At 47.6% G+C, this 11,216-nt stretch overlaps 2 protein-coding genes across 2 annotated transcripts in view; one reads left to right on the top strand and one right to left on the bottom strand.

Moving 5' to 3' along the window:
- Window positions 1-2,312: 2,312 nt before the first annotated feature.
- Window positions 2,313-6,342, bottom strand: LOC306974713 (photoreceptor outer segment membrane glycoprotein 2-like; the record flags this gene model as incomplete). Its single annotated transcript, XM_079572085.1, has 2 exons — window positions 2,313-2,598; window positions 5,768-6,342. The coding sequence occupies 2 exons, from the start codon at window positions 6,340-6,342 to the stop codon at window positions 2,313-2,315; spliced, it is 861 nt and encodes a 286-aa protein (XP_079428211.1).
- A 4,364-nt stretch (window positions 6,343-10,706) lies between these two features.
- Window positions 10,707-11,216, top strand: part of LOC306974682 (C-1-tetrahydrofolate synthase, cytoplasmic-like) — a 19,900-nt gene continuing 19,390 nt past the window's right edge. The window contains exon 1 of the mRNA XM_079572055.1: window positions 10,707-10,821. The gene's annotated coding sequence lies outside the window, so the exon portion shown is untranslated. The remainder of the gene's footprint in view (window positions 10,822-11,216) is intronic.

Raw genomic sequence — 11,216 nt, 5'->3', positions numbered from 1 at the left:
TAAAAACCACCGAAACATCAGCTAAAAACCACCAAAACATCAGTTAAAAACCACCGAAACATCAGCTAAAAACCACCTAAACATCAGCTAAAAACCACCTAAACATCAGCTAAAAACCACAGAAACCACCGAAACATCAGCTAAAAACCACCGAAACATCAGCCAAAAACCACCGAAACATCAGTTAAAAACCACCGAAACATCAGCTAAAAACCACCGAAACATCAGCTAAAAACCACCGAAACATCAGTTAAAAACCACCGAAACATCAGTCAAACATCACCGAAACATCAGTTAAAAACACCGAAACATCAGCTAAAAACCACCGAAACATCAGTTAAAAACCACCGAAACATCAGCTAAAAACCACCGAAACATCAGCTAAAAACCACCGAAACATCAGCTAAAAACCACCGAAACATCAGTTAAAAACCACCGAAACATCAGTTAAAAACCACCGAAACATCAGTTAAAAACCACCGAAACATCAGCTAAAAACACTGAAACATCAGTTAAAAACCACCGAAACATCAGTTAAAAACCACCGAAACATCAGTTAAAAACCACCGAAACATCAGCTTAAAAAACACCGAAACATCAGCTAAAAACACCGAAACATCAGCTAAAAACCACCGAAACATCAGTTAAAAACCACCGAATTATCAGCTAAAAACCACCGAAACATCAGCTAAAAACCACCGAAACATCAGTTAAAAACCACCGAAACATCAGTTAAAAACCACCGAAACATCAGCTTAAAAAACACCGAAACATCAGCTAAAAACACCGAAACATCAGCTAAAAACCACCGAAACATCAGTTAAAAACCACCGAATTATCAGCTAAAAACCACCGAAACATCAGCTAAAAACCACCGAAACATCAGTTAAAAACCACCGAAACATCAGTTAAAAACCACCGAAACATCAGTTAAAAACCACCGAAACATCAGCTAAATACCACCGAAACATCAGTTAAAAACCACCGAAACATCAGTTAAACATCACCGAAACATCAGTTAAAAAACACCGAAACATCAGTTAAAAACCACCGAAACATCAGCTAAAAACACTGAAACATCAGCTAAAAACCACCGAAACATCAGTTAAAAACCACCGAAACATCAGTTAAAAACCACCGAAACATCAGCTAAAAACCACCGAAACATCAGTTAAAAACCACCGAAACATCAGTTAAAAACCACCGAAACATCAGTTAAAAACCACCGAAACATCAGCTTAAAAAACACCGAAACATCAGCTAAAAACACCGAAACATCAGCTAAAAACCACCGAAACATCAGCTAAAAATCACCGAAACATCAGCTAAAAACCACCGAAACATCAGTTAAAAACCACCGAAACATCAGTTAAAAACCACCGAAACATCAGCTAAAAACCACCGAAACATCAACTAAAAACCACCGAAACATCAGTTAAAAACCACCGAAACATCAGTTAAACATCACCGAAACATCAGTTAAAAAACACCGAAACATCAGTTAAAAACCACCGAAACATCAGCTAAAAACACTGAAACATCAGCTAAAAACACCGAAACATCAGCTAAAAACACTGAAACATCAGCTAAAAACCACCGAAACATCAGTTAAAAACCACCGAAACATCAGTTAAAAACCACCGAAACATCAGCTAAAAACCACCGAAACATCAGCTAAAAACCACCGAAACATCAGTTAAAAACCACCGAAACATCAGCTAAACATCACCGATACATCAGTTAAAAACCACCGAATTATCAGCTAAAAACCACCGAAACATCAGCTAAAAACCACCGAAACATCAGCTAAAAACCACCGAAACATCAGTTAAAAACCACCGAAACATCAGCTAAACATCACCGATACATCAGTTAAAAACCACCGAATTATCAGCTAAAAACCACCGAAACATCAGCTAAAAACCACCGAAACATCAGTTAAAAACCACCGAAACATCAGTTAAACATCACCGAAACATCAGCTGAAAAACACTGAAACATCAGCTGAAAAACACCGAAACATCAGCTAAAAACCACCGAAACATCAGCCAAAAAACAGTCACCTAAACCTGACCTAAACCTGACCTAAACGTCACCTAAACGTCACCTAAACCTGACCTAAACGTCACCTAAATGTCACCTAAACCTGACCTAAACGTCACCTAAACCTGACCTAAACGTCACCTAAACCTGACCTAAACGTCACCTAAATGTCACCTAAACCTGACCTAAACGTCACCTAAACCTGACCTAAACGTCACCTAAACCTGACCTAAACGTCACCTAAATGTCACCTAAACCTGACCTAAACGTCACCTGCAGGGGGCGTTGTGGGCGTGTCTCACCTCGAAGGCCCAGACTCCCACGGCGATGAGGCTGATGTGGTGGAGAATGGACGAATAGTGCGTCTCGAGCGCCTCTCTGCAGCCACGCCCCCACAGGCCCAGCGAGCGAGACGATTGGGCGAGGGACCGGAAGTGAGGGGCGGGGCTGGATCTCAGGTGAGTCTGGGGGCAGGGCCAGGGGGAGGCGGGGTCACAGCAGCTGAAGGGGACGGAGTCCGACAGGTACTGACCAATCACGTTGGAGCTGAGGCGTCTGCGGAGAGAGGGGCGGGGTCAGGCTGGGACACCTTCAGTAACTAAGTAAATGTACTCCAGTAAATGTACTCCAGTAAATGTACTCCAGTAACTGTACTCTAGAAATGTACTCTAGTAAATGTACTCTAGAAATGTACTCTAGTAAATGTACTCTAGTAAATGTACTCCAGTAAATGTACTCTAGTAAATGTACTCTAGTAAATGTACTCTAGTAAATGTACTCCAGTAAATGTACTCCAGTAAATGTACTCCAGTAATGTACTGCCTTAAATGTACTTTCCTTGAGTATTTTGTACCGAGAACTACTTATATATATATATTTTGTGCGGAGTCTGTCAGTGTTATTACTAACACACTTGTGACATCACTGTAGTACCCCAAACATCACTGTAGTACCCCAAACATCACTGTAGTACCCCAAACATCACTGTAGTACCCCAAACATCACTGTGACATCACTGTAGTACCCCAAACATCACTGTAGTACCCCAAACATCACTGTAGTACCCCAAACGTCACTGTAGTACCCCAAACATCACTGTAGTACCCCAAACATCACTGTAGTACCCCAAACATCACTGTGACATCACTGTAGTACCCCAAACATCACTGTAGTACCCCAAACATCACTGTAATACCCCAAACATCACTGTAGTACCCCAAACGTCACTGTGACATCACTGTAGTACCCCAAACGTCACTGTAGTACCCCAAACATCACTGTGACATCACTGTGACATCACTGTAGTACCCCAAACATCACTGTAGTACCCCAAACATCACTGTGACATCACTGTGACATCACTGTAGTACCCCAAACATCACTGTGACATCACTGTGACATCACTGTAGTACCCCAAACATCACTGTAGTACCCCAAACATCACTGTAGTACCCCAAACATCACTGTAGTACCCCAAACATCACTGTAGTACCCCAAACATCACTGTAGTACCCCAAACATCACTGTAGTACCCCAAACGTCACTGTGACATCACTGTAGTACCCCAAACGTCACTGTGACATCACTGTAGTACCCCAAACGTCACTGTAGTACCCCAAACATCACTGTAGTACCCCAAACATCACTGTAGTACCCCAAACATCACTGTAGTACCCCAAACATCACTGTGACATCACTGTAGTACACCAAACATCACTGTGACATCACTGTGACATCACTGTAGTACCCCAAACATCACTGTGACATCACTGTAGTACCCCAAACGTCACTGTGACATCACTGTGACATCACTGTAGTACCCCAAACATCACTGTGACATCACTGTAGTACCCCAAACGTCACTGTGACATCACTGTGACATCACTGTAGTACCCCAAACGTCACTGTGACATCACTGTAGTACCCCAAACGTCACTGTGACATCACTGTGACATCACTGTAGTACCCCAAACATCACTGTGACATCACTGTAGTACCCCAAACGTCACTGTGACATCACTGTGACATCACTGTAGTACCCCAAACATCACTGTGACATCACTGTAGTACCCCAAACGTCACTGTGACATCACTGTGACATCACTGTAGTACCCCAAACGTCACTGTGACATCACTGTAGTACCCCAAACATCACTGTGACATCACTGTAGTACCCCAAACATCACTGTAGTACCCCAAACATCACTGTGACATCACTGTGACATCACTGTAGTACCCCAAACGTCACTGTGACATCACTGTAGTACCCCAAACATCACTGTGACATCACTGTAGTACCCCAAACATCACTGTAGTACCCCAAACATCACTGTGACATCACTGTGACATCACTGTAGTACCCCAAACATCACTGTAGTACCCCAAACATCACTGTAGTACCCCAAACATCACTGTAGTACCCCAAACATCACTGTAGTACCCCAAACATCACTGTAGTACCCCAAACATCACTGTGACATCACTGTGACATCACTGTAGTACCCCAAACATCACTGTAGTACCCCAAACATCACTGTAGTACCCCAAACATCACTGTAGTACCCCAAACATCACTGTGACATCACTGTAGTACCCCAAACATCACTGTAGTACCCCAAACATCACTGTAGTACCCCAAACATCACTGTAGTACCCCAAACATCACTGTAGTACCCCAAACATCACTGTGACATCACTGTAGTACCCCAAACATCACTGTAGTACCCCAAACATCACTGTAGTACCCCAAACATCACTGTAGTACCCCAAACATCACTGTGACATCACTGTGACATCACTGTAGTACCCCAAACATCACTGTGACATCACTGTGACATCACTGTAGTACCCCAAACATCACTGTGACATCACGTGTATACCGGACAGTATGTGTCGTTACTCACACTCGCAGGTCGTGCTACACGTGTATACCGGACAGTATGTGTTGTTACTCACAGTCGCAGGTCGTGCTACACGTGTATACCGGACAGTATGTGTTGTTACTCACAGTCGCAGGTCGTGCTACACGTGTATACCGGACAGTATGTGTCGTTACTCACGCTCGCAGGTCGTGCTACACGTGTATACCGGACAGTATGTGTTGTTACTCACAGTCGCAGGTCGTGCTACACGTGTATACCGGACAGTATGTGTTGTTACTCACAGTCGCAGGTCGTGCTACACGTGTATACCGGACAGTATGTGTTGTTACTCACGCTCGCAGGTCGTGCTACACGTGTATACCGGACAGTATGTGTTGTTACTCACGCTCGCAGGTCGTGCTACACGTGTATACCGGACAGTATGTGTCGTTACTCACGCTCGCAGGTCGTGCTACACGTGTATACCGGACAGTATGTGTTGTTACTCACGCTCACAGGTCGTGCTACACGTGTATACCGGACAGTATGTGTTGTTACACTCACAGGTCGTGCTACACGTGTATACCGGACAGTATGTGTTGTTACTCACAGTCGCAGGTCGTGCTACACGTGTATACCGGACAGTATGTGTTGTTACTCACAGTCGCAGGTCGTGCTACACGTGTATACCGGACAGTATGTGTTGTTACTCACAGTCGCAGGTCGTGCTACACGTGTATACCGGACAGTATGTGTTGTTACACTCGCAGGTCGTGCTACACGTGTATACTGAACAGTATGTGTTGTTACTCACACTCACAGGTCGTGCTACACGTGTATACCGGACAGTAAGTGTTACTCACGCTCGCACTCCCGGGTCGCTGCGGTCCAGGTACCGGTCCGGGACCCACTGGACCCTGAACCAGTCCTGGTACCGGACGTTTCCGCAGCAGCTCATGTGGATCTGCAGGAGGTCCAGGCGACTCTTCAGTCCCGGGTGTCGGTCCCAGTCTTTGTAGCGCCTCATGGCGGCGCTAAGCCCCGCCTCCAGAGCGCCGTCCAGTCGTGCGGCGGCGACGAGGCAGAGGGCGGCGACCAGCAGCACGCCGGCGGTGAGCAGCAGGGACACGCCCACGTACGGCGCCATGGCGAGCTTCCAGCGCAGGAAACGGTTCACGTCAGCGGCGTCCAGGCAGAGCCGCGCCCCCGTCAGGTTCACCACGCACGCCGTCAGCCCGGTCCACACCAGGACCGCCGGGACCGCCCACACCACGCCCTCCGACAGCACCACCTCCCACCGCCAAAGCTCCACCCACAGGTACACGCCCACCAGCACCAGCACCGCCCCCGTAACCACGGAAACCCAGTTCAGGAGCACCAGGACGCGGGCGAGCGAGCGGCGGTCAGAGGGGGTCAGGACCACGCGGCCCAGTGACATTACGTCACTGTAAAGTCACTGTGGTACCTCAAACATCACTGTAAAGTCACTGTGGTACCCCAAACATCACTGTAAAGTCACTGTGGTACCCCAAACATCACTGTAGTACCCCACACATCACCCCAAACATCACTGTAGTACCCCACACATCACCCCAAACATCACTGTAGTACCCCACACATCACTGTAAAGTCACTGTGGTACCCCAAACATCACTGTGGTACCCCAAACATCACTGTAAAGTCACTGTGGTACCCCAAACATCACTGTGGTACCCCAAACATCACTGTAAAGTCACTGTGGTACCTCAAACATCACTGTAGTACCCCAAACATCACTGTAGTACCCCAAACATCACTGTAGTACCCCAAACATCACTGTAGTACCTCAAACATCACTGTAAAGTCACTGTGGTACCCCAAACATCACTGTAGTACCCCACACATCACTGTAAAGTCACTGTGGTACCTCAAACATCACTGTAGTACCTCAAACATCACTGTAGTACCCCACACATCACTGTAGTACCTCAAACATCACTGTAGTACCCCACACATCACTGTAGTACCTCAAACATCACTGTAGTACCTCAAACATCACTGTAAAGTCACTGTGGTACCCCAAACATCACTGTAGTACCCCACACATCACTGTAAAGTCACTGTGGTACCTCAAACATCACTGTAGTACCTCAAACATCACTGTAAAGTCACTGTGGTACCCCAAACATCACTGTAGTACCCCACACATCACTGTAAAGTCACTGTGGTACCTCAAACATCACTGTAGTACCCCACACATCACTGTAAAGTCACTGTGGTACCTCAAACATCACTGTAGTACCCCACACATCACTGTAAAGTCACTGTGGTACCCCACACATCACTGTAGTACCCCAAACATCACTGTAAAGTCACTGTAGTACCTCAAACATCACTGTAGTACCCCACACATCACTGTAAAGTCACTGTGGTACCCCAAACATCACTGTAAAGTCACTGTAGTACCCCACACATCACTGTAAAGTCACTGTGGTACCTCAAACATCACTGTAGTACCCCACACATCACTGTGACATCACTGTAGTACCCCAAACATCACTGTAGTACCCCACACATCACTGTGACATCACTGTAGTACCCCAAACATCACTGTAGTACCCCAAACATCACTGTAAAGTCACTGTGGTACCTCAGACATCACTGTGACATCACTGTAGTACCCCAAACATCACTGTAGTACCCCACACATCACTGTGACATCACTGTAGTACCCCAAACATCACTGTAGTACCCCAAACATCACTGTAAAGTCACTGTGGTACCTCAGACATCACTGTGACATCACTGTAGTACCCAGAGTTATGTCCTTCTCCATCAGTAGTTTAGTCTCGCTCAGTTTCACAGCAGGTTCTTCAAAGCTGCACAAACATTAGGTTAGGTCACAGGTCACCTGACCCTGTCCTCAGAGTCTCCTACAGGAGGAACACCTCCTGAACCCAGAGGGAGAAAAGAGAGACCTCAGGAGAACCCTGTCCTCAGAGTCTCCTACAGGAGGAACACCTCCTGAACCCAGAGGGAGAGCAGAGAGACCTCAGGAGAACCCTGTCCTCAGAGTCTCCTACAGGAGGAACACCTCCTGAACCCAGAGGGAGAGCAGAAGAACCTCAGGAGAACCCTGTCCTCAGAGTCTCCTACAGGAGGAACACCTCCTGAACCCAGAGGGAGAGCAGAAGAACCTCAGGAGAACCCTGTCCTCAGAGTCTCCTACAGGAGGAACACCTCCTGAACCCAGAGGGAGAGCAGAAGAACCTCAGGAGAACCCTGTCCTCAGAGTCTCCTACAGGAGGAACACCTCCTGAACCCAGAGGGAGAACAGAAGGATCCGCTCCCCTGGACGGACAGACCACAGGACTGCAGAGCTTCAGATCCTGGTGGACAGAAGTTCTCTCAGAGTCTGGTCCTGCTCAGACTCCGTTTCCCAGAGTGCATTGCTGCTGAGTCCAGGTCAGGTCCAACATGGCGCAGAGAAGGTCCAGGTCTGAGGAACCACAGTTTTAAACTCGTTAGGCCTCATCCATGTAGTGCAATGTTTACAGCAGGAAACACAGACAGTTACTACAGTAGTTACTACAGTAGTTACTACAGTAGTTACTACAGTAGTTACTACAGTAGTTACTACAGTAGTATTGTAGTTACAGTAACATGTCGTCGGTCTCTGTGACCACAGCTCCCTCTGACTCCTGCTCCTCACCTGAGTTTAGGATCCTGGGCTCTGAGCAGGCTAGCTCACTCCCGGTTTAGTCCCGGTTTAGTCCTGGTTTCCTCCCGGTTTCCTCCCGGTTTCCTCCTGGTTTCCTCCTGGTTTCCTCCCGGTTTAGTCCTGGTTTCCTCCCGGTTTCCTCCCGGTTTCCTCCTGGTTTCCTCCCGGTTTCCTCCCGGTTTCCTCCTGGTTTCCTCCCGGTTTCCTCCCGGTTTCCTCCTGGTTTCCTCCCGGTTTCCTCCCGGTTTTCTCCTGGTTTCCTCCCGGCTTCCTCCCGGTTTCCTCCCAGTTTCCTCCCGGTTTCCTCCCGGTTTCCTCCCGGTTTCCTCCCGGTTTAGTCCCGGTTTAGTCCTGGTTTAGTCCTGGTTTAGTCCTGGTTTCCTCCTAGTTTCCTCCTGGTTTCCTCCCAGTTTCCTCCCGGTTTCCCCCCGGTTTCCTCCCGGTTTAGTCCCGGTTTAGTCCTGGTTTAGTCCTGGTTTCCTCCCGGTTTCCTCCTGGTTTCCTCCCGGTTTCCTCCTGGTTTCCTCCTGGTTTCCTCCCGGTTTCCCCCCGGTTTCCTCCCGGTTTAGTCCCGGTTTAGTCCTGGTTTAGTCCTGGTTTCCTCCCGGTTTCCTCCTGGTTTCCTCCCGGTTTCCTCCTGGTTTCCTCCCGGTTTAGTCCCGGTTTCCTCCCGGTTTAGTCCCGGTTTCCTCCCGGTTTAGTCCCGGTTTCCTCCCGGTTTAGTCCCGGTTTAGTCCCAGTTTCCTCCCGGTTTAGTCCCGGTTTCCTCCCGGTTTAGTCCCGGTTTAGTCCCAGTTTCCTCCCGGTTTAGTCCCAGTTTCCTCCCGGTTTCCTCCCGGTTTCCTCCCGGTTTCCTCCCGGTTTCCTCCCGGTTTCCTCCTGGTTGCTGTTCCGTGCCGTTGTGGAGGAGCTGCAGATCAGAGATGACCCGCTGGATAATCCTCTTTAACTAATCAGCTGATCCTGGACCCGAGCCGGGACTTTACTGTGGAGGAACAGGAAGTGCCTGGACTGAGCTTTTATTGTGAAGTCATGAGTAAATAAAAGCACAACAATAATATAACAATAATATGAATAGATCAGATCTGATTATTGGGTAATCTGATTACTCGAGTAATCTGATTACTCGAGTAATCTGATTACTCGAGTAATCTGATTACTCGAGTAATCTGATTACTCGAGTAATCTGATTACTCGAGTAATCTGATTACTCGAGTAATCTGATTACTCGAGTAATCTGATTACTAAAGGTGTCTCAGTGCAACATGAACTCCCTGTGAGCTGTAATGGCTGAGCTCCAGCAGAGGGCGCTGCAGGACCAAGAGCTCAGCCTGAGTCTGGGCCAAGGGCTGAGGGACTTCCTGAAGACCAGGATCAGAGCAGGATCAGAGCAGGACTAAACCTGGACTAAACCTGGACTAAACCTGGACTAAACCTGGACTAAACCTGGACTAAACCTGGACTAAACCTGGACTAAACCTGGACTAAACCAGGACTAAACCTGGACTAAACCTGGACTAAACATGGACTAAACATGGACTAAACCTGGACTAAACTTGGACTAAACCTGGACTAAACCAGGACCAGGACCAGGACTAAACCTGGACTAAACCTGGACTAAACCTGGACTAAACCTGGACTAAACCTGGACTAAACCTGGACTAAACCTGGACTAAACCTGGACTAAACAGGGACTAAACCTGGACTAAACCTGTACTAAACCTGGACTAAACCTGGACTAAACCTGTACTAAACCTGGACTAAACCTGGACTAAACCAGGACCAGGACTGGACTGACCCCTTCATGTGTCACAGAAACATTAACATGTGTCAGAATCGGCCAAAGGAAAGTTTCCATCGGGCGCAATGAAGAAGTTTCCTTCAAAAACAGAAAAAATACATTAAAACTGGACTGAACCTGGACTGAGGAGATACAGGAGGAGTTACAGGGGGAGGTACAGGGGGAGGGTCAGGGGGAGGTGCAGGGGGAGGAGCAGGGGGAGGTGCAGGGGGAGGTGCAGGGGGAGGGTTAGGGGGAGGAGTCTGGACTCAAAGACTTTCTGTGTTTTTGAGTTTAATCTGAACGTGGCACCAAACGAAAACCTCCAGGAGACGAAAAGCAGCAGCCGGAGAAAAGAGAAGAAGAGAAGAAGAAGAGAGAAGAAGAGAAGAAGACAGAGGAGACAGAGGAGAAGCAGACAGGAGGCCCTGAAGGAGGTGAGAACCTGCAGCTGATGAGGAGGAGGACCCTCTGTGAAGCTCCTCAGAACAGCCCGGTCCAGTCGACGGTATTTAAAGTATTCGTACCACGACAGTACTGACCTGTTTGTACTGATGCAGGAGCACAAGTATGTGATTGGAGTATTTAGGAAGTACTTCATCTGCGCAGCACCTTAAAGCTTTGGAGTTTGCAGTATTCGCACCTGTAGTATTTGTAGTATTTGCAGTAGTAGCAGTAGTAGTAGCAGTAGCAGTAGTAGTAGCAGTAGTAGTAGCAGTAGTAGTAGCAGTAGTAGCAGTAGTAGTAGTAGCAGTAGCAGTAGCAGTAGCAGTAGCAGTAGTAGTAGTAGTAGTAGTAGCAGTAGCAGTAGTAGTAGTAGTAGCAGTAGCAG

Source organism: Gobius niger, assembly GCF_951799975.1.
Source record: "Gobius niger genome assembly, chromosome: 15".
Taxonomy (NCBI): domain Eukaryota; kingdom Metazoa; phylum Chordata; class Actinopteri; order Gobiiformes; family Gobiidae; genus Gobius; species Gobius niger.
The sequence above is the reverse complement of the archived record's forward strand: the minus strand, read 5'-3'. Positions and strand labels throughout refer to the sequence as shown.